This window comes from Ascidiella aspersa, chromosome 6 (genome assembly GCF_963924565.1).
Source record: "Ascidiella aspersa chromosome 6, kaAscAspe10.2, whole genome shotgun sequence".
Classification (NCBI taxonomy): Eukaryota; Metazoa; Chordata; class Ascidiacea; order Phlebobranchia; family Ascidiidae; genus Ascidiella; species Ascidiella aspersa.
This window is the reverse complement of record NC_139452.1, coordinates 3,988,055-4,012,766: the sequence shown is the minus strand read 5'-3', so window position 1 is coordinate 4,012,766 and position 24,712 is coordinate 3,988,055. Positions and strand designations below refer to the sequence as shown.

The window sequence follows — 24,712 nt, the reverse complement described above, 5'->3', positions numbered from 1 at the left end:
AAATGTCGTGTGGAGGTCAAGCGAATAAGCAAGTTGGGCCAATATTGAGTTAAAGTTACGTTTTTAAACAGCCGAATAGACATAACTTTAAACTACAGTAAGCGTTTTCAACTTGTGTTACATGTAAGCTTTTCATTTGTTACGCTCAGGCTTCATACTTTATCGCAATATATTCATTGCTTTAAGACCGAATGCCTTCGGAAAGGCTTACTGAAATCAATCAGTCTGATCTCGATTTTAGTTCAAGGGAGTCAGGCCAGACTAGAAAAACAACTATTGTGGTAGGATTTGAACTCACAACTCGCCCCAACCAGGACCGTTGCTTCGCCAACTGAGCTCGAAAAACGTGTGTATAAATGTTTTAGTCCCGCGCCATGAGTTGCATTTTATTTTTTGCTAAATTAATTTGATCTATACTTGAAAATCTATAGCTAGAACTGGGAGCATGATTTGTTAATCATTTCTTGGTTTTAATAAACATTAGCAAATGTAATAAAAGTGGTGGCATATATACAACACGAAAGTTAAAAGCCACCATCGGTGGTACGCGACCAGAAATGTTGAGACCACGCTGCTAAAAGCATTTAAAAGGGCTATTGTCTCTTATTTACCCTTCAAACGTAACACACCTGACGAGCCCTATCCGTTCGGCTTAGCCTTACAGTTGTACCTTGAGCTCTTTCGCAATCAGTCCGACTGCATTATTTATTACGTCACACTGCGAGGCACGACGCCGCGAAACTGCCAAAGCGCGACAAAACATCTCCTGCAAGAAACTAAAGCTGCAATTACACGCCGAAGGTAATTGCGCGAACTGCCGTCGCCAATTCGCGTAATGTATTTTTAATGGCGCGCCCGGGAATACGAATTCGCGCCCGAGCCCAAAACGAATAACGTTCCGTTGGTTCCAAAGGCAGGGGGCGATTTTGATGGCACGCTTACGCGTTCAGATCACTTTTATTTCGGTCTGACGACGTGTGCCGTCTGTACTTTGTAGTGTAACGCTAGAAGCGCCCTACGTCAGAGTAGGGTTCGGTTTCAGGCGTATGGATGTAAGGGCTGTCGCGAGCTGTTGCTTTCTTTTTCTTATCCTTGTAAACAGAGCACCTGGGACGTGACAAAGTGAACGTGAGAACTTGATTTATTAAGTTGTTGAAGGAATATCGTTTTCTTAGCCCGAGTCATGTCATTCATCAAGTTTTATATTTTTAGCTGTATAGAATTTGCATCTAAACTATATGGATTAAAAATTTCATATAAATCAAAAAACAGCTCCTCTGGTAAGTGTAATTGTTAACCAACGTTTCGGCAACCTATACATTACACTTACCAGAGGAGCTGTTTTTGATTTATATTACCATGCCTGGTAGTAACAGTTTATATAAAAATTTCATGTTTTTAAAGGTGGAAATATATTGTACTTAGGCCAGTATGAGTATAAATACTCGGCAGGAGTCTCAACTTTTTGCCTAGCCTATTTTCTGAGAACCACCTTATTTATCCGTGCAGTTCCAAAAAAACGAATGTCTTTTTATTTAAACGAGTAGAGGAATTTTGTAAATTACACTCGGGTTTTAAGTTGTAATACTTTGCAGTTGAAATTACGTTGTCCAGCCAAACTATGCTGAGTTGAAATTTGATTTTTATTGTAATAGCAGAAAATTGCGGCGCTTTATATCATCAATATGTCAATAGAAAGTGTGGGCCAATGCGAGTATCAAGTGCTGAGATTCGACACGTTTGATTGACTATTGTGCGAATTCTGTCAAAAGGTCAGGCTTTGTGTTGATTAAGCTAAGCTGACTTCTCTAAAAGCTATTGGTTCGCCAGTGGACCAGTTATGACAGGCATTTAAAAGTAACTGAATTTATTTTTTTAACCCTTAGTTGGTAATAGTATACAATCAAAGGTTTGGAAAAAGCAAAAAGATTTGACTTGAACTTAAGTGTTTTTAGAAAGGACTTGAACGTGACTTAAATCCTTTAAACTCGTTTAAAACACTGGCCCAAACCCCTGGAAATGATATTAGTCATTCTAACAAAGCCTATCTTATTGTTTACAGAAACCGCATCAGCAATTAGGCAATAACTGTAAAGACCGCTAAGCCAAGCGCACTCGCACGGAAATCCTCTCCCTCATAAATAATGCACGCGACGCTTGAGTCGCGCTTACGCCGTTAAAACACTGGACACGCGACAAGCTACACGCGACAGAGATTCTCCCAAGTCGCTCTGAAGAGTCAGCTAAAGCGGCGTTTTTTTGGTGGGCATGATCCCGTGTGTGGAGCACAACACAAGGAGCTAAGGCCCGCTACCGTAGAGCGACGCCATGGGATTTATAATAGCCGCCTGTCGAAGTCTCTTCACAGCAGCTACCTTACTTCATACTTTCACATCTGCAGCAGCAGCAGAATATAACAGTAGCCTCAGCACCGCTAATGTTGGCACCTACACTATTTCACCGGCTACCGCAGCTGGCCCCTGCGGGCAAGACAATATCACCGGCCCCTCGGGAAATTGCAGCGACGGGCTTGGAGCTGGTGAGAGCGGACCGGCGCATTCTGTTGTTGAGGTTCGTATATTTGTTGTTGTTATGTAAAGCTGGGAAGAATAAAAAGGAAAAGGCAGAAGTACGAGAGTGACACTTTGCAAAGTTTTGCTCGGTTTAGGTTAGCACGTTTTTCGTGAAATATTGCGAACTTCCCCCCAGGAGGATAAAACTTGTTCAATTTTTGTTGGCATGGGCTTTAAAATGTCCGTTTATTCGTTTAATGCCACAAGGGATGTCCTAACCTTACCATTTTATCCGGATGCCGATGCCCGATATTTCAGACAAAAAGTATTGCGATTTGATCCAAAACTAATGACGTCATTACTATCCTCAAACCATAAAAATATGTTATTATCATCAAAAAATCAAAAAGGCATTTTTGTCCAGATGACGGGGCCGAAATTTTCTTTAGCGTTGAGAACTTAAGTTCAGTTGTTGATCAATTAATTTTCGACAAATTGGCCTTTTAATGTGGAATCATCGCATTGAACCCCCAATCAATCATGGCCGAAATTCCTACGTATTGGTTGGTTACCGATACCACCCAAGTATAGGACGATATATTAACACTTGACATCGTGTATCGGCTTCCATCCGATGTTATCGGCCATTCATAAATATATTGTACACACGTCCAAAAAACAACCATCTTTTCTGTTATAACATGCACTCGCCCTCGAAAACATGCCCATTTCGGCCGTGTGTAACATTAACATCACGATTCGGCATACAGTCAACCAACATGGGAATTTGCAAACACGATCCTTAACATTTTTCGATGTTTGGAAGCTATAACCACAGGTAAAATTGACCTGGCACTAAAGACACGTAAGCCGCTTGAACAATCAACCTTGACGAAATATTTCCAACTAGCAGCGTTTCTTATAATTGATGCCGGAAACACAGCAGATTTATTACAATCCTCGTAACGGCAAGTTTGGGATTACTGCATTAAGTAAAATCTCTGGAAAAGCCTAAACTAGGCCTATTTAACTTACCACAGGGGTTCCTAAACTGGGGTCCATAGACCCCTTGCGAAGGTTTGTTGTTGACTAGTTTTAGGGGTCCATAAAGACATTATTGTTGTATTTAAAAGTAAAATAAGAAATGACATCAGCACGTTCTTATATGTCGACTTGTTTTATGACGTGAGCTCAAAAAATTCTTTTTTGAAAAAAAATCCTGCTCTACGAAAACCAAAACATGTTTTAAGGGCTTAAAGGGCCCGCGTTATACGAAGTTTAAGGCCTTCTGGCTTACCGTGTCTTTAACCGAATACCAACGACCTATGTGGTTATGAACGAGTCATGTTATCACCAACTCCCTAGAGCTCGACTTTCTTGTTGGCGACCCAACCAGCATTCCTGGGTAAGTCGGGGTGGTTTAATGGCGCCGACTCGGACCGCAAAATTCCGCTTTGAACTGCGTAGTACCGTCAATCGTCGTGGCTTAAAATATGGAAGTTGCATTTGCCCGGATCGCTTAAGTACGCAGACAGTCATTTACGCATACGCATACACCGATTAGTGATTTAACATTGATTTAGCTTAAGGCAGGAGTTAGCGTTTGGGTTCGAGTTGTGATATTATTAAGTTCATTTTCGCAAGTTTTTCTTTATTTCTATGATATATTCCCTAATCCGTTTAAATTGTCCCGAGTAAATAGTCTCGGGTAGTGTCCGTTGGTTATTATCCTTGCTCGCTCGGGCACACATTACACCCATTAGTGATTGTACATTAATTTGGCTTAAGATTGGAGTTAGCGTTTGGGTTCGAGTTGTGGTATTACTAAATTTAATTTTTTTAAAGTTTTTTATTATTGCTATGATAGTTTACATTCCCCGGTCCGTTTAAATTACTTGGTTAGCCGGGTAAATAGCCTTAGGGAGTGCCTAATTGTCTATTTTTATGTTTTTTACCCATTAGTGAATATATATCGATTTTAAGTACTTTTTGTCCAGGTAAATAGCCTCTTGTTTTTTTTTACCCAACGCAGACTTGCCAATATTTCTAAACCTTTGCAATGGCTTTTCTGTTGGTACGCTACCTTTTTTAGTAATGCAGCGGCTATAGTAAGGGCGATGACACAACCGACTACTTTCATAGATCCACTCTTCATACTTTTTTTATAGAGCCAGTTTTCATCTTTATATAACTGAGAGAGAACCGCACTTAACCATACGTTTGCCTCAGTAAAAAATACTTAAGCTTTTTAAACTCTATGGGCGAGTTAGGTTCGATCTTCGTAACTTTTCATCGTGTTTCGCTTGTCGTGATCTTTATATATTAAACATTTTCGACATGGTTTTTAACGAAAAGCAAAAAAAATCGGTTTTAGAGGAACGACTTCGCTGAAAATATGTCATCATCGCCCTGGTATGTTCACCTCTTGACAGGAGAGTCGTGTATCAGAAGTCGAAGCCCACGAGGGACGTTGTGTATGTCAACTCGAATACACGTAATAACCGCCCAGTTGGCTTTGCGCTATTTCTGCGGTTTGAGATATTATAACGGGTTTACGGCCTCGTAGGAATAAGGCTTGTCTCGAAACGAACAGACTGAAGTCAAACTGAAAAAAATATCTTTAAATGTGCAAAAAAAGATTTTTAAAATTAATAAAAATGTTTGTTACATTATGCCAGTGTTTATGAATCTATATCAAAATTGGATCGCCGTTTGATATGGTTGGGTCGTCAATTGCAGTAGTTTAATATGGTTTTATATTTATTGAAATTGGTTCTAAGCAATATTTCTCCAATACTTAACAAAATTACAGAAGCAATACGAATACGTTGCTCTTATTATTTAAAGTATAACTTTATGCCAATGTCTTTTGTTTTGTTCGCTTACAAAATGTTCAGTGGATATAATTGGATCGCCATACTTCGCTGCTATACTTTAGGTTTTTGTGTCGCCGCGAAAAAAGGCGAACAAACACATTATGCGGCATTTTTAAAAGGTAAAACGCCGACATTTTTTCTTTTTTTTTTCACCTGTTAAAAAATGGTTTCGGTAGTACAATAAAAATGGACATACAACAACATAACAGTTAACTTCGAAAATCACGGTTTCGATTTTTTCATCCGGCATTGATTTTAATCCAACCTACCTACGCAATCAATGCAATTTAAACTTCACAATTACGAACCTAAAGAAGATCGCACCGGACCGTTCGAAGCGTGTTCCGTTTTTATTTTTAATTATTTATTGGGGGTGTGTCTCCCCGGGAGAAAACGCCCCCTCGTCGAATCGTAACCGCGCCCGCAGCGTTCCGTACCTTCCCAAGAGACGGGACAAATTAAACATCTGTCCCACGTTACAAATACACACAAGCACACGACTATAATGGCCAACATTGGGTCACGTGACACCAAGCGCTGCTGTGCGCCCACTGACTTGGTCAAATAAAATTCTGCAATCGCTCTAGCATAAAACGAGATTTCTAGAACAAAATGTTTTGGTTTAACTCAACGTTTGGGAATAGCTTGGCCGTTTCTAAATAGGTTCGGCTCGCATTTTTCTACCTCTATGCTAAGTCGAAGAAAATGGCCCTTTACAGCGCGAAAATAGTAAGGTTGTCCCTGTTTTTAAGACTGGTTAAAAAGTGTTGAAATTGGTGTGCTAAAATTAAGCCGGATATTTAAAAATGGCCCAGTTAAGTCCAATTTCATGTCGATTTAGTCACATTTGACATATAGTGAATAATTAAAGCTTTGACAAGATTCAAAAGCCTTCGATGGTAAAAATTTATGATAACAAATTAGTCAAAAATACCGATTTGTTGCTTTTCAATTTAATCTATGCCGGCCATACGAACATATATCGTTGCCAAACTGGGTAATTAGGAGCCCCATACACATATTTTACCATTTTACAATCGGCCAGTCGCGTTTCTAACCTAGAATCCCCTACCATAAGAACGGGGGCATAATAACCAAGGCCAGCTAACTCCAGCCTTGAAAACAGGCAAAAAACTTTAGTACATCTGCTCGGTTTAAAGCAGTTAACAGAGCGGCCGACAGACGAGCCTAATGATCTAAACCGCTATTCCCGGTAGCATTTAGGATCTCTCTGTAGCTTAGTCCAACTGGAAAGCCTTCAGTGGGCCTACATCTGCGGTCGCAGCTATTCGTGTAAACTCACGAACATGCCAAGCGAGTTGCTTAGCGCTTATCCGAGCTGGTAACCCCGGAGGTTTACTTAACGCTAGCAGGGATCGCTTGGCTTGTGTTGTTGTCCATCGTGTTGCTGTTCGCTCATTGACTCTCCCGCTGGGAAAAGACTAAAGCCTATGTTTGGCGAATCTCTGCTACTGGTGTTGTAATGACTTGAGTCGACGCCCTGGCACAGTTCCTATTTTACAAATACATTGGTTTTAGATGCCGAAAGTCGGTTGCTTTTGTGCAAATGACTGACTGGGTTTAAATGGCATGTGAATCTTATAATAACCCGAGGTCATTATGTGGGATTTAAACGTTTTAATTCTAAAGAAAAATTGGAACATAATGGTTGGAGGTTGTAGTAAGACGTAATAAGAATATCAAAGCCCATACTTAAGTAGGCCTAGGTAGCATTTTGAACGTTTTGAATAACTCTTCATTCATTTTCAACAAAGTCTGACTAAAAGTGTTTAAAAAAACATAGTCTGACTATGTTGAAAATGAATTAAGATATATTCGAAACGTTCAAAATGTTACCTACTTCTACATGGGCTTTGATACTCTTACTACGTCAAACACACAAAAATTTAAACCAAATATTTGTAAAAACGTCGCGACAGATCAAGCCACAAGGCTTTAGGCGGCCAGAAAATCTTTGAGAACCATTCAGCTTCAGATCCAAAAGCTCGTGATTTCCCAGGCGCATATTCCAAATTAATGTCGCAGTTTTCGGCGACCAATTGAACGCGTCGACGACATCCAAACAAAAGGGCATTCGCGCCCGACATAAGTTCCCAGTCACTCAGGGCTCAATTCGTTTCCAGGTAGCTTTATCGCTGAGGCCAATCAACTCCACTTAGTTGTCCAGTCTGCCACCTTGGAAAGTGGCGGTTTCCATATAGGGAGCTTATAGTGTCCAAACGCCGTTTCATCACCAAGTCAGCAGCCTATAGAGTTGCTTCGAAAAGGGTTGATTGTCCCTTGTTTAACCTCGCTTTTAAGTCATTTCACTCATTTTAGGGCTGATTACCGGGAGCGCAAGTCGCTCTAAAAGCAGGCGTCTCTGTCTTTTTTAACTGTGCCCTAATGCTTTTTTTCCACTTTTTCGTCGTTTAAAATGAAACCTATAAAAATATCAAACCCCTTTGGTGTAGTCGACTTTAAAGAACCGTTTAACTCAAGATTTGTGTCTAATGCAGTTTTTGAGTACAAAACCACCTTTCAAGCACACGGCCTTGTGTTTATTATAGGGGGCTCCTACGGTATGTTCAGTATTGTGCTATAGTATTTTTGAAAGGATCTTTTTGCGTATCGATTCCCGTTCCCAACTCTTGACAAATAATTTCTAAGCGTTAACTACACATTTTTATTCGAATAGGTCATTTCAGTTGTCTTTTGTAGAAGAGAGACATTTTTCAAACGCGCTTTCATATCAACTTACAGCCCGTTGTCTGTAGTTCCACAGTTGTAGAAAAAATAGACCCAAACTAGGCGCAAAAATGACGCCTTTTCAAAGGCGTGGCAACTCTGGCGATCGTATGTACGCGTTGGCCAGCAAGTTGTCAACCCACGTGTTCGCTTTAGATGTTTCCCACCCTCGGTCTTTCCATATGGTATCAGGCTATTGCTTCCGCAACTGACCTAGCGCCAAAGCACAATGCGCTTTTCTGCTGCAATCAGTGCACTGACAAATTTTCAACTTCCTAAAACGTTATTTCTATTCTGATGCCCGTTTATTTTTTCGACTGAACTAATTCAATTAAACCGAAGAAGTAAATCTACTCGAGGATTTGTAAAAATATCGTTTTAGTAACTCTTAACCGCGCCACAGCAACTAAAACTTTATAATTGGCCTGTTTTACCCCTTATGCCATTTTTTCATAGGGCATAACCAGCTAAAAGCTCATAAAGAGCAAGTCTACAAAAAGTTTGTAAAATATGGTGTTTTTATAAAAAGTGTACCTTTTTGCAGAGCCAGCAACATATGAAATTGTTCGTAAAATCAGGCCAACACGCATTTTTATTTACCTAAATTTGGCTAATTCATAAAAAAAAATTTCCTCACAAAAAATGCCATCATGAGCCTTTTATCTTGTGATAAATGCCGCTTTCAAATATTATACTGAAATGCCGTGAGATAATCGCATATTCCATTTCTTTTCATTTCCAAGCAGACCAGTACATGTTGCTTTTCCGATATAAAAACCGCCCCGCTTTGCACACTACTGCACCTGATGCCACACTCGCCCTTGCACAGCATTCCGATGACGTCACTCTATTGTGATGACTGATGACGTCACTCGTTCTCGAGCTTGCAGCGCAATATCCGCGGTCTCTGTCAAGTGATTCACGTGCAAGTGGTTGTTGTTGTTGTTTATTGAGGGAATCGCTTTGCACATGAGTAGGTTCTATGGCAGGGGTTCTTAACTTCTTTTACCGCGAACCTCTAAAACAAATTCTTGCTTCGCACGGACCAGTGAAGGAAAGGAATTTTTAGTGATGACATCATAAATTGACGTCATAATACATAAACAGACTTCAGAAATTTGCTGTTTCTGGGTAAAAAAATGTGAAATGAAATGAAGTCTAAAGATATTCAGTGCAAAAACGTTTTATTTTTAACTATAGCCTACTATTTTTTTAATAGGTTGCTTGAATATACACTAATAGATTATTTAGGCTTTCATGGACCCCCTGAAACTAGTTCACGTACTCCCAAGGGGTCCATGGACCCAGTTTAAGAACCCCTGTTCTATGGCGTCAATAATTCTCGATTTTGTGGGTCGCTTGCAACAAAGCGAGACGTCACCACAATAAAATGATCTTGCCATTAAAAGGCACTATCAAGGAAACCCTGGGACGAAATTACACTACCTTACAAGATATATTACTCTAAAAATTCAACACGTAAAAAATACATTACCTTTAAATAGGGTTGGGCATTTGACCGGTCAAATAAAATCCGGTCAATTGACCGGTCAAATACTCGTCAAATAGGTCAAATATTGGTCAAATACTATACACACTATCAAAATGCAATTAAAATTAAAAATAAACCTTGATTTTAACTTTAAATAAATATATGAACATTTTGGCTTAAGTACAATAGTTTGCAAAACAAAAACAATTATTTTTTGATTATCAATAAGAATTTTTGCAAAACAATGCCCATCTTGCAAGCAATACTATAGCAGTATTGTAGTAAATTTTACCATTACTACAACCACCAAGTAAAGCCAACAAGTTTATTAACGAAATTTTTCAACAAATAAATGCATCAGTAAAAAAGATTGTGGTATACCCAGTGGTGGGAAACATTTTTATTGTTAGCAGTTTCTATCGCAAAAGTCACATTTTAAACCGGTCCTGTTACAAAAAGTCTTATTTTTAGGCAGTAAACAGATAATTTTTATATATACGACAGAACTTCGTTTTATGAAGACAACGTCTTCTTTTCCTATCACATTCTTATAAACCAAACTATCTAACAACCTATTCTTGAGATTCAAGTAGTTGCAAAAACTGGGTGCAACCCCAGGCTCCAGCAAATGGTGCGAACTAGCTTAATCCCATCACTGCTATATAACAGCCACAGTAAAAAGCAGCGTTTTTTACTTGTACTTATGACGTAGCAATTCAATTTTCAGACAAACAATCACAAAAGAAAAAAAAAAAATTATAAAAAATTAACACAATGTATAACTTTTACTTGAGAACTTAACCATTGTACATTATGAAAAAAACAAACACGTGAGCTACTTGGATCTCAAAATTCGGTGTATCAGATAAGATGCAAAAATCTGTTGACAATAACCAGTAATGCTAACCGGTTCGCTGATCTCATAAAATTTCGTGGGACGGTTCTATAGAACCGGTGCGAACCGGCTGAATCCCACCACTGGAACTAGTGTTTTCTTTTATGACAAACGCGTTTCATGATATATGTGTACTTATTCTAAACAAAATAAATCTACTTTGCTATTACAAACACTTTGTGATTACCACAGAACCTGTGTTTGCATCAGGTAAACCCTACCGTTTTATATTTAAATTCTTTAAAAAAGTTACAATCAAGATTATTTAAAACTCAAATCACAAAACAACTCTTAAAAAATTTACAACATTTAAATCCAATATAAGTATTTGACCGGTTAAATAAAGTGTGGTCAATTGACCGGTCAATTGACTGTATTTGACCGGTCAATTGACAGGCTTGCCAACCCTACCTTTAAACGACAGTCCCTTAAAAGACATCACCGTAAAAAGACATTACCGTAAAAATACACAACCATAAACATAATAGACCTAAAAACGGCACATAAATCTCATTAGTGTCCTTGTTTTACACTTCACGGTCATGTAGCTTATTTACCAGTCGAGACCGGTTCCATTATATGACGACATCCGCGTATCGCATTTCAAGGTTTAATCAAATGTTACATAAATCATTGCTTCCAAACCTAAATTTAGTCGTTGCACAATAATTCTGTTGCTCAAATTTCTTCTATGAAAGAAAAAATCTACAAAACCGGTTTAAAACAAAGAACAGCAGAACATGTTCAAACAGATTATGCATTCAACCGTGTATTAGTGAGATACTTACTGTTGAACAATATATTTACCTTTAATTTACTTTCCTTCTCAATTCCCCAACAAGCCATTACATTTGAAAGTTAAGTATAGTGAGACAAAGGAAACTAAAAATAAATCTAGCTTTTTAAATTGGTCTGTGGCCCACCTCAAAAAGTTTTCATGGCCCACTGGTTGAGAATCGCAGCTCTAGTCTGTAATCTAATTAGCCTTTGTGCGTCTAGGATCGGGCCATTCAAGTTAAAGTAAACTATGTTAACGCCCTGGCTAACCGGTTTGGCGCTAAATAAACGACAGACGCGCAAATTGACGGTTTCTAAAAGGTGAACGTTATTTTAAACTTGTGTTTCCACGTCCGCCGTAGTAATTGATTTGTTGATCGAAATCTGGTCCAGGGGGCATTTGAATCGTGATTTTAAAGCAAAACTGTCGGCAGTCGGCAGTTGGCGGTTTTGTCCGACTGTTTTTACTTGACATTTTATCTTGTGTCCAAGTTATGAAGCTTACAGTTGCTATTTTAGACATGCACCCAGTTGACATTTGATGTTTACATTTTAAAATACACGCTATATAAATACTTACAGAAATCAAACATGATAAGTCTTGTTTACTTCGATAAATTAAAATATCACAAAATTATTTTCCCTCTTTTTTGTGTGCGTTGGGTGTTTCATACTGAGAACTGCTAATACAACTAAACAGTGTATTTCGTTTCGGATAAATAGAGGACCGCAACAATTGGCACAATTTGAGACACCACTCATACAAATGACTACAGGCTCACACAATAAAAACACAATGGACATAATGTGCCCAAGTCACAAAGCATACAGTTGCTATTTTAGACATAGACGCAGTAAAAGGGATATAAAGTACACCCAACAATGGTTTTTAATTAAGAACAACAACAACACAAAGGCACGACAAGTTGCAAAACCTATAGTTGCTATTTTGGACATGGACTCAGTAAAAAGGGATATACAATATTCCTTAACAACGAGTTTTAGTTTCGACTGTAAAAGAACAACAACAGCAGAATGGCGCGTACATGTTGCAAAGTTCCTAGTTGCTATTTTTGACCATGACGTACTAAACAGGATACAGAGTACACCTAAACAATGAGTTTTACATTCGACTGTTATAGGACATCAACAATGGTTTAGCAGTTGGTTCGCTTTGGTAAAATTGTATTGTGACTTGTGAGGGAAATTTCTAGCAAGGCGGCCGTTCTACGCATCACACCAAAATAAAAACAACAGTGCTTATCGAACCTGAATGTTTATTAAAGTACGTTAGGGTAGTTTTGCAACCATTGTTGGGTACCTCCTAATCAAAAGCAATTATCCTAAACCAGAGACTGATAATTAATGCTATTTTTAGCGAAATTTATTCACTGTTAAAAATCCTTGAGAAACGAATTTGACTGGATTTAAGTAGAGTTTAAAGACTAAAATATTTTGCATAGAAATGAGCTAATATAGGAATATTAGGAATGAGCTGTATCTATTATGATTATGCAAAACCTTTAAATGTCTTACTGAAACCCAATTGTATTAAAATCTTGACAAGCTTTCGCATAACCACGCTTCTTCATCAGGTTTAAGTAGGTTTGCGAACGCTTGTCAAAATTTTAATACAATTTGTCGTTTTAAGAGTGCACCCTGATTTCCAGGTTAGGAAATAGCTATCGACGAAGATTGTCTGATTTAACCGCAGGTCTTTTTCGATAAATACATTTAAATAGAACCTTCAAGTCATACAATGGGTTACATAACCACCTACTTAGCATGTAAACAACGAAGCCATGATATTCAACGCAAAATCTTGACATTTGAAGCAACCAATATGGTGTAACGTACGTGCGTTTAAAATACAGTAAAAAAGTGACGACAAAGATGTCTATACTTGCACGTCTTTCTCGAGAAATTTGAATAAAACCTCCAAGTCATAAAATGGGTTACCCAACCACCTACTTAGCATGTAAACAACGAAGCCATGACATTCGACGCAAAATCTTAACATTTTAGACAACCGAAACGTACGTGCGTTTAAAATACAGTAAAAAAATGACGGCCAAAGATGTCTATACTTGCACGTCTTTCTCGAGAAATTTGAATAAAACCTCATAGAATGGGTTAACCAACCACCTACTCAGCATGTAAGCGAGGAAAAATAATCATTAAACGACAAACCATTGACATTCAGCGCAAAATCTTGACATTTTAATCAACCTATATGGCATAACGTACGTGCGTTCTAAATACAGTTAAAACATAGCGGCGAACGATCTCGAGTTTTGCGGTGTAAAAACGGCTTCTAAATTAGAGTCGCCTTCGTAAGGGACAATAAACGACCTCTGTCGTGACCTTGATAGCGGGGTTTTCGGTCTTGGACATTTCGTTTCTTACTACATCTTGACCACATTAGGACGTGTAATTTTATAGCGTGATTGAAAATAGGGCAAACGACTCGGCATTTTGGATTTTTGCTCTTAACGCGTCAAATTTTGACGGTAACTCGTATAGAAATGTCCGATATTGGCATTCTATTCCGATAGCCCATATTTCACACTATTACTATGATCAAAACGAGCTAAAATATTAAATTTAAAACGTTAAAAGATAATTTTTCACACTTTATTAGGCCCAAACTTGCTTTTAGCGTTTTAAAGTTTAATAAACATTGTTTAAAAAATGTTGGTAACGACCCTTTCCTAAGTGTTATTGAGATATTGTATCAAAAAATGCTGTTACAACTCGTGTAATGCCGCTTTGTTTTTTTGTTTAATTCTATTGTAGGCCTATAGTAAACAAAACAAGAAAGTCACATTGTTTCCAGGAGTCGCATTTGAAGCGGCGTTTACTTCGCAACATTTCGCAGGTACCATCATCACTTGGCATTGGGTATTGGCTCAGATCTAATATTGCCAGACGTCCCTACTATAGGGATCATCACTAACCTACCATTTTTGGTAAATTCACCTTTCAAGTGAGAAATTACTGAGTTTGATCGCAAATCATGGGTAAAAATTTTTTTTCAGAATGTGCCCAAGTTGTAAAATGCTTTTAACAATGTGCGCACTTTTTTGTTGTGTGCAAAAAATGTTCGCATCCCCGTCTCGCTCTGGCCCTGGCGGAAATGCTTAGCTCCTGGCTCAAGCCCCGGCTTCACAGCCCTTAATATAAATAATTTTAAAGGTGCCCCCAGGACCTGCCAACAAATATCTCGACATTTTAGGAAGCATAGGACCTCTGACAACCCAAAATCAAAACAAACAAGCAAATAAAATTTAAGGTTATATCTGCATGCTATAAGCGGAACACTGCAAAAGAGATATTATATGTAATAGGAATATAGAAGCCCATATAGGTAACTTTATTATGAACATGTTGAATATCTCCCTAAGTTGAGCAGCAATACTCGGCCCTAATCCGGTCACCCTATACCTGTGCTTGACGTAAATGAAGAAACATAATATTGAAAGGTAAACCGCAAAATGCAATTAGGGCGGCGAAAACTTTAGATGCAGGAGCTAAACGAAAAAATGACTTTAAAATGATTCAGCTTATGCCAAGTACCCTTCCTCACAAAAGAAATCCTAAAAGTTGTCGTAAGTTGTAAATTCTAAGGAAAACGCGCAAATCAAGGTTTAATTTATCCTAATTTGTATTGAATGACAAGTAAAATGTCTGCAGTGTGCTTAGAAAGTACCTCTGATAAACAAAATAAACGTTTTAACAGAAGTAAACTCATTTTCGGCCACCTTATTTATATACAAGTTAGCATTCCGTGCGTGTTCCAAGATTTGTGCTTATTTCAGAGCGCAGTGTCTTAGAAAATACTGGTGAAATCTTCTCTAAGATACGCGCTTATTTTTGGGTTGTGTACTTGGTTTGTCTTATTTTATCGTGATGCTGAGTATATAAACAATTCTATTATATACTATTATTCACAACTTATGCATTTCGATTTTGAAACCAAGAATTTCGCTAGAAGATTTTTGTAAAAGCTCTGATAAACGTAATACGTCATAACTCAGGCAGTGTGCTTATTTTTTGCTCTTACCTGATGTTAACCTTGTTTATACAGGGTGTCCGTATATATCACCATCACGGCATACGCGTACAGTAAATTCCCCCGAAAAAACGACTAAATCAAAGTACCTCGGTTGAATTTCGGCGCCCAGCAAATTTCGTAACCCTCCACTACCACTTACCAGCGTCACCCAACCGTGACAAAACATTGTTCGTTCGCGAAATCTTAAACCCTTTTAAACGGCTTTCGTTTTAGACGAGCAAGTCAATGCAAAGTGTCCATATCGTTGCAAACGACATATCGGCGAAGTCACGTAGTTTGGGCCACAGTGTGTGGTATGTAACTCGTATCGGTCTTGGAAATGTGGTATAGGAATGCCTAAATCCAATACCCCAAGATTAGGGCGCTTAAATCGGCAAACAACAAAATAGGCCCAGTTCTAACATACTGATTTTTTTTTTCATTTTTTTTTTCAGTGCACTTGTTTTAAGGGGTCCATTATTACCTAATTAAAAGTGTATTGTTTTAAAAGCGGAACGAATGTTTTAAAACTTAAAAGAAAAGAAAAAAACGCTTTGGCGCCCTCTGCTTTAATGTATTTAGACTCGATTTCAGTTTCACACATTTCAACGGGAATCAGTACATTTCCTATGATGACGTTATGTCTCAAAATTTTATTCCAACCCTAGTCTAAGCAAACCAAATTTTATTTAGGTTTTCAGGTTAAAATGTTTAAGACCCCTGCTTTAGGCGTCATGATAGTTGGTAATTTGTTTGCTTCGAGAAATATTCCATTCCAATTAAAAAACGGACGTTTGTCCTCAACAATTTTCAACTATATTTTCAACTATATGTAAAAGGATTTTTTTCGCCTTTTTTAAGGCGTCACGTTACAACGTAACTTTGTGACGTCATCTTCGAAAATTTTAAAGTCCCAGCTCGACATTGCGATAAATTGTCAGCGGGTTTAGTGCGAACGTTTTATGTCATTTAAATTGAAGAGACTTTGTGATCAGAACTTTATAAATAAATCGGTCAAACTGGTACGATTCAAATATGCCAAAATTAAACTGTTGTAAGTTTTTGTTTCTGTTCATGTTCCCAACATTGTATTGAGCTTCCCAAACTTGAATTTCTTGGTTTGTGAGGCAATTCGCAACTTCTAACAGACTTAACTTGAAAACCTTGCCCCGCCAAAACTGAAAAACAGATGCACAATATCAGTACAATTGTAAATGCAATAATCGATATTGCCTTTGAAGGCTGTCCTAAGCTTTTGTAAATCTAGTTGCGGATAAGCGTTACGATAAAGGATAACACGGTGCTGAAAAGTTCGAGGCCAATCTGCACTTTCGAGTATTAACTTGTTTGCAGACACAGGTCGAATTTCAGCGCAACTACAACTAACTGCCAATAAGCCCTTAAACCCCTCTTAGAAGATAAGTTTCGATTTCTAAACGCTAAGAAATGCATGGCGGCCTAATTTCAAGTCTGTGGTCCCCGGGTTATGAGGGGTTTAACGGGGGCATTACGGGGTTAAGGCGACCCAGTTCGGATTCTGAAAGGCTGTGAATTGATCAAATACACACCACCGCCTTTTGGCAGGTGCACAATTGAAAGAATAGGACTGGGCGAAGTATATGTTTTATAAATAATAAACACCTCCTCTGGTAATTCTAATTTACAGTTAAATTACAATTACAAGCAGAAGAGCTGTTTTTTAATTATATTACAATGCTTGTTAGCAACAGTTTATATATGAAGTATATGTTTATTGAGCCGTTGCCCCAAAATTTGTTTTCTAAGTGGATATTGAAGTTAAAAAGAAGGTATACAAAGCTTGAAAATAAATTTCTAAGCCAAAGAGATCAAGTAGATCGACATCACCTTGATTGAGAAATATCACATAAACTGAAGATGATACAAGTTCATATCGAAACGTCTTAATCAAATGATGTCGATCTACTCGACCTTTTTGGATTTGCAATTCATTATAAAGCTACATTACAGATCCGTGAAAAGTAATCAGTCGATTTGTATATTTGGTTCTGAATAAAACATTGCATATTTTGCCTATTACTTGACTAATTTATGGACAACACAACTGGGTGTTTAAGAAGGCCTCATTTTAGTTTTAACGCTGTTCGTTTTAAATTGTTAAAGCGTTATGTTATTTTAATATAAATTTGCCATCGATGGCATAGGCCTGAGGTATTGCCGAACGTTTGAAAAACGAAATGCCGATTTTATCCAATATATTGGGTTTAGTAGTTTTATTTAAATTACTAAAAAAACGTGTATTGTGTTCCAAACGTTACGTTACGTTCAACGTAAAATAGAATATACCTCAGTTTTCATCGTTGGCTAACCCATTCGAGTTCGTCATTTCGAGAATCCCTAGGACTAGGCCTTATCGTAAGTCGTAAGACTTTTTGCAATCAAATGACTTTCCAATTGTTGAAATTGAGGTAACATCCGTCTTCCAAACGTCGATTTAATATTTCCCACTGTACCAAGAAAGCTATTTATAATGATTAAAAGTTGCAATCATCCTATCCCATTTGCTAAATGCCCTATCGACCAATACGTTGACGTTCTTTTAAAAGCCCATGCAATTCCACACAAAGACACTTGGTCAATTTTAACGCCATAGTATTACCAGTTCGCCACATTATGGGTGACCTTATAAGCCCGGGGTCACCAACGGCCCGCTGCATATTTCATTAATTAGACTTAAAAACAGCTGAAATGTTGCCGAATATAATTCCAAACTAAACGTTTGAAGAAATTTTGAACTGTATGACAATTTACTAAATTTACTAAAAAAATACTACACTTTTTGTTGCATAGTCATTAATGTTTTCTTTGCTTAGAGATAATCAAGTTAAAAAAGTTTGTCGCGATATTTTATAACCGGCCCGCGATCGTCAGTCCTTACAGCTTTCCAACCATTTATGAAAAAAAGTTAGTGACCCCTACCTAAAATATTTGATTTTCGACCTTTTAACGGATGAAGCATGAAACAAATCGAAATCCTTTAAGCCTTACGTCACACTTACGTAACACCGCGAAAATCATTTAAGCGACATATTCCTCGATAGTCTTACTAAACACGTGATCGCATAACCAATCAACCAAGTTAGGTCTTATGTCATTGCATTGAAACAAAAGGTTTTAAACTATTTGATGTTTTGTTGACCTTTCAATTTATACTCTTTTGTTTTCAAATTATAATTGGATGTCGAGCGAATCTAAATAAAGGTCTTTGAAAAGCTATTAACTTTCTTTAAGGTTTTTTTTATAAAAGTGCGTGGCCACCCTGATATAATTGTAAGGTTCGTTTTAAGCAGATCCTTGTGCTTTTGCAGACAGTCGGCAGCTATGTGTTTTTTCCTAGTAATATACCGGCAAAAATGTCGGTCCTAAATTATCGATACCGATATATCGATGGGATTTCAATATCGGCCGGTACTAACGGTAAACCAAAATATCGATCTATCTTTACGTGTGACCGTTAGCCATTGTAAAGCCACAATTATTGATTTTAAATACTTTAAAGAATAAAACACGAAACAGTTAAAATCCAAATCTGTTTTGGCAGCCTTACGTAACACTTACATAACATCGCCCAAATCCTTTGAGCCACAAAGTACTTGACAGCCTTCCATAACACATGCCTGTATAATTAATCAACCCGTCTTCCCCTTGTGCATTTACAGACAGTCGGCATCGCTGTAGTGGCCGTGATCCTGATGGCTGTGACAGTGGCTGGCAACTTCCTAGTCATAGCCTCGTATCGCGTCAACAGACGACTTCGAACCGTCAACAATATGTTCCTGGTCAGTCTCGCCTGCTCTGACTTGGTCATCGGCCTGGTTTCGATGACCCTTTACCCAATCTACATGATCAGCCGGGTTTGGCCTTTAGGCGCAGTCCCGTGCGATATCTGGCTGTGTTTAGACTACACATTAAGCATGGCGTCGGTCGCCAATCTGCTGCTTATATGTCTGGATCGTTACTTCTCAGTCACTCGTCCCTTTACGTACAGAGCCAAGAGGACTAGGCAAAGGACTAGGGCCTTTATCGTAGGCGCCTGGGTGCTTTCGGCGCTCATGTGGTCGCCTGCCATCGTGATTTGGCCGCGCGTTAATAAGCGCCACGTAAAGGAAGACCAGTGCTACATTCAGTTCTTCGAGGACAGCAGCATCATAACACTAGTCACTGCTATTTTAGCCTTCTACCTACCAGTTGTGGTGATGACAGTGCTCTACGCGCTCATATACCGCGAGACGACAAAGTGTTCGCAGTACCTAGAGTACTTAAAGAGCTTCAGGAGGTCGAGGTCCACAAGCCTTGCCTCCCCGTTCCTTAATCTCAGGAGACAGGCCAACCTCCGCTTCGGAGGCAACTCCACTAGCTCTCCACGTCTCTCTTCCTCTTCATTTACGCGCCGGAAGATTCCAACCAACTCTGAGTCCGGGACTCGCCAGACGTCGTTGAAATGCGATCCCCACTCGCGCGATGAAGACGTCTTCACGGAGCGACCGCGAACCGCTAGCGTCTCCAAAGTCCGCTTCAACCTCTTCCACTTCGGCGCCCACGAGGCCAAAACGGGGCCCAACGGCGCCGCGGCCAAAACGGCCCCGGAACCGGCGGCGCTCCCCCCGCACGCCGAACACAACCAGCTGCTGATTCCGAACTCTTTAGACGTGGAAAAGCGTCGTCAACAGCAGCACAATAATCGCAGTTCCGCGACACGAAACGGTGAGAGTGATACGCGGCCTCCAGCGATGCCATCAAGCGAACGCAAAGCAGGGAGAACACTTAGCGCCATTCTGATCGCTTTTATAATAACCTGGCTACCTTACAACGTCTGCGTGGTGTACAAGTCCTTCTGTAGCGACTGTATACCCGCCGAGGTATGGGACGCGGCTTATTACCTGTGCTACATCAACTCAACCATCAACCCTTTCTGTTTCGCGCTCTGCAACAAAACCTTCCGCAAGACTTTTATCCAGCTGCTCTGCTGCGCCCCTAAGCGTTCCAGCTCCCGGATAATGGCGCAAGGTAGGAGGGCCTCTCGCACTAAGAAGTACTCCCATGATCCCAAACATCCGGACACACCCGCCTCCTCATCTTCATCAAAAAGCTGATCTCTCTCTTCCGTTCCGTTCGTTTGCCGCCCGTAAGTTTCCTTTGGTCGTTTTTACGCGTTTTTTTTCATTGTTTTTTTAATGCTACGCGATGGCGATTACGCCACAATGATCGCTTTTGTTCTATTTTTCTTAACACTTTGAAAGTTCGCTGCGTTCAGCTTTTTTATTTACTTTTGAATTCTTATAAATTTTGCTTTAAACCACATTTATTCCCGCTTACAAAAATTAACCGCCATTTCTCTTGCTGAACTTACAGAAGTAGGTCATATTTTGAGGGACCGATGGAAAATATTACAACACCGTTTTTTTTTCCTTATTTAAAAAACATTTAATGCTTTTTTCCAAACGATTGTAGGCTGGAGATATTTCAAACACAGTTTCGGTCCTGCAAGAAACCTTGAAAAAACATTGTATACATTACTGCCTTTTATTTCACCTTTAGCGAGCAGATCCCAGCTGGTTAAACATTTTAATCTTGTATAATACTGGCAATCTATAACTGAACGGTAAACATACAATTACAGTGCAACAAAAACGATCTTAAACAATTTATTTGCTTTGTTAATCTTCTCTTACATTGGTTGAAATTTTTATGTGGAACCATGAATAATTTGACAAACAATAACCTTGGTCTTAGCCAAACAGTATAGAGTTCAAAATGTTGCCATTTATGGCGGTTCTGAATTATTTTAAAGTCCTGCGTTAGCCTGGTATATTAAAACAAAGCAGATTCGGAAACGGATTTGGTATTCATGTTTAAAATACTACCTAATTCTGTATGGAATTTTATCTATTCCGACTGGTATGTTGTTTTGCCTATTATGCTACTAGGAGTAAAATTTTAAACCCAGTCACAATTTTCTAATTTAAGGCATGCAGTTTTTTTGTCGACAGTGTTGTTTTAAAACGTGCATTGCCGCTGTTTTTAAAAGTACTTAACCCATTCATACACCATAAAACAAACTACACAGTTTAAAAAATAAGGGCAACGATGCCAGCCGCAATAAGAAAATATTTTTTTATTTTAAACTTTTGACAAAACAACCAAGGTTTACTTTGAAATCGGAGTTCAATGCTATTTTGCGGCATTGCTTCTTATGCTGTTCCCCGTTGCAAATTTGCCATTTTTTTTTTCAACAGCAATGTTGTTACCTATTCAGCATATCACGCGTTGGCACGTATGGGAACGGCGATCCCATTCATGCTAGGGTTCTGCTATGTTCTGCCCTGCGCTGTATCCTCTTCGCGAAGTATGAAGTTAATCGTGTTAAGCGTAACGTTTACTCTTTTTATCTCGGTTTACGTTTGTCATTTCTTATCTGGCTTGGAGATTTTGCGGCCATTAGTGTGGTAAAAAAAACTTTTGCCAAGTCTATTTTTTTTATCTTTCTTCGCAGTCTTTAACTTTGTTTATTTTCCCCCAAACAAACATAAAACGCATTTACGATTTTGTGATTTTGCGTCCAAAATCAGCCATTCTGGTGTTTGAGGAACCTAAGTTGAACATGAAAAAACACACCTACGTTTTAACAGAATAAATGTTGTTTTACACACCTTTGCTATTTAAATTTAACTATACAAGAAAGGTGTAAAGTAACGAAAGTACGCTGATATAACTTAGGTTTGCTAGAGGGATCGCTAAACTTACCTTGACAAAAACTTTGTTGTCATTATTACTGTTTTCCAGATATTAAAACAATAAACGGCTATACAAACTAACAAGTATTAAAAAGTGCAAGTTCCAATGTTTATGTTGCCAAACACGCGGAGACGTTTATTACCAAAACAGGGATGCTACAAGGTCTTTGAATGTCTTTTTTATTTACGTATTGAAGAGGAAGTATTTAAAGAGTCATGCTTTTTTTTAATAGTCTTTGAACTTAGTTTTGTTCAGCTAAAGTTATGTGTTCAGAAAGTACAGTTAAAAACAAATAAAAACAATATTGAAAAAAAATATATTTTTATTGTGTTGACCATGGCAATTAAACTCGTTTATTTTCGAATTATATTAAAAAAACGTCGAGAGATTTTTTTTCATAAAATTGTGTGGCGACTTCGGCATTTGGCATTCTACTATCCGTGTTTGTTGCCAGTTCGCAGTAGAGCGGGTATTTTTGCAACCGCAAAATCTACACTGATACGAGATCATCCTAGCGTTTACAATTCCACCAAGCTTCAGTCAAAAATCCACGTTCGAAACCAAATGCCAGTTCGCATCGAATTTTTCGGATTACAGAGAAGCTTCTTGGCTCTGTTGAATGGCGCTATGTCACTTTTCGTTATGCTAGAGCAGTTTTTCTTAACCTTTTAATGCTAGCGGCACCCCTTAGAAATAATAAATAGATTGCGGCACCCCTAAAGGATTTTTTCGTAAGTTATTCACTAGAATGTCGCAATAAACGGAACTGGCGTATAACATCATCAACTTTACACAACGTAGAAAGTTATAATTCAATTTATCCACTCCAATCTTACACAAAAAGTTGTAAGAGTTAAGGAAAAATCAGATTTTATAAGATTGCCAATTATGTCGCGGCACTCTTGACGATTAGAAATGGCACACTAATGCTAGAGACTTCTATTTGGCTGTGGGTACGAAATACCAGTTTTGCATTCAACCGCTAATAAAAACACCCTTTGCAACTCTGCTTGGCCACTTCAAATCACTTCCCTTAAAAGCATTTGGCTTTTGTTTCTCAACCAAGCACTTGGGTTTTTATTATTAGACAAGCTAATCACCACACTTTACAAAAACACTTTGAAAACCAACACAGATGGCTTTTTGAATGACCCATTCGTGATATTCCACCCCTTGGCCATTAACATTACCGTCGAAAATTATTTGGCACCTATTTCCAACAGCATTATTTTACATTCTTTTTCAGTAATTGAAGTGGCAACATAGGCTATTTAATTGAAATGTGGTCTTGATTATCCTGCAATTATTTAGATCCAAAAGGAATACAACACTTTCATCTTATACTTTTTATCGAGACACACCTTTCACTAATGTCTTGGTTTTTTGCGAGCCTTAACCATAATTTGACAATTGTTATTTTTAGAAATATTGCAAACATGGGCCAAAGCACTTACTTTGCCAATACGACCAATTTTCAGCGAATGTGTTGGTGTATTGATAGGGATGTACAATTGTACAACAAAGGGGTGAGGTGATTATTTTCTGCAAGCAACGGAAAAGCGAGCTACGTTACACCCACATTACCTTTCCCAAAACAAATTTAAACAAGCCGGAACGAGGTTTTGGTTCAATTCCAACTTTGTAGGTTCCTCATCCCTGGCTAAACAGTTTGCCCAAAAGAATTATTTTAGTGCATTAAGGCTCAAATTAGAATAAAAATGGTTGCGTATTTCAAAGGGCTCAAGTTCAAACGTCACCAAATCTTCCTAATCATTAGCAGGGCAATTGTTTAATGGCCGGCATATTTTGTTAACTTAAAAAATATTGAGATATGAATTAACTTGAAATTCGATCTGCTTGCTTTAGAATTCCGATGGTCTGTTGGTCACCGGAGAACGTTTTAATTAGCCACAGAAGCGTTCCCGTTGATTATGGCGTTGTATTGCTGCTATGAGTGCAGTTTTTAACTGTTTTTTAATCGTGACAAAACGCCGTTTTATGATATGGCTATGGTTTTTACATATTCTGAAAATCTGGCGACACTGGTAAACGACTAATTGTATTGTAATTATGACGGTCTCTAATTATTATTAATAATACTTTAAACTGATGAAATCTTATCAATTTTCTAAAACATTTTGTCGTAGAGCAGTGCCACTTTTTTAAGATTTTTAATTTAACAAATACCGATATGAACGAGTTGTTTTTTACATACAGCGGGATCTGTTTTTAGCCGCAATGTGTCATCCCTATTTCGTCCAAATTTTTTTTAGTTGTTTTCGAGTATGTGAGAAAGAATTTTATCGCGTCAGTTGGGGTTTTTAAACCTGTTTATACCAGTTTTCCTTCCTATACATTGCTTGCTTACCTCGTTTTAAAAATCCGCACGTCGCCTAACATCACGTACAGGTTTCCGAATAATACCCCCGCGGTTTCCAATAATACCCCTGCGGTTGTCAGCCTTCCTTGACATTTTGTCGCACAGAGGCCGTTTTGTGTTTCGTCTCCCAACACCAAAACCACCATCGAAAAAAGGCGACCTTACACGCCCAAGTTCCAGTGTTTAGGGCACGCAGTAGGCCA

General features: G+C 38.4%; 1 protein-coding gene across 1 annotated transcript; it reads left to right on the top strand.

Moving 5' to 3' along the window:
* The first annotated feature begins 1,684 nt into the window (after positions 1–1,684).
* On the top strand, positions 1,685–22,201 carry LOC146139227 (muscarinic acetylcholine receptor M2-like). Its single transcript, XM_083392949.1, has 2 exons — positions 1,685–2,571; positions 19,054–22,201. Exons 1-2 carry the CDS (start codon positions 2,329–2,331, stop codon positions 20,485–20,487), a joined length of 1,677 nt encoding a protein of 558 aa, XP_083249075.1. The 5' UTR covers positions 1,685–2,328; the 3' UTR covers positions 20,488–22,201.
* Positions 22,202–24,712: the final 2,511 nt, after the last annotated feature.

What these genes read in the sequence shown, in the direction of transcription:
- LOC146139227 (XM_083392949.1), top strand. Translation starts at nt 2,329, where the DNA reads ATGGGATTTATAATAGCCGCCTGTCGAAGTCTCTTCACAGCAGCTACC. An exon ending in CGGCGCATTCTGTTGTTGAG is followed by an intron (nt 2,572 to 19,053) that starts GTTCGTATATTT and finishes GTGCATTTACAG; the next exon opens with ACAGTCGGCATCGCTGTAGT.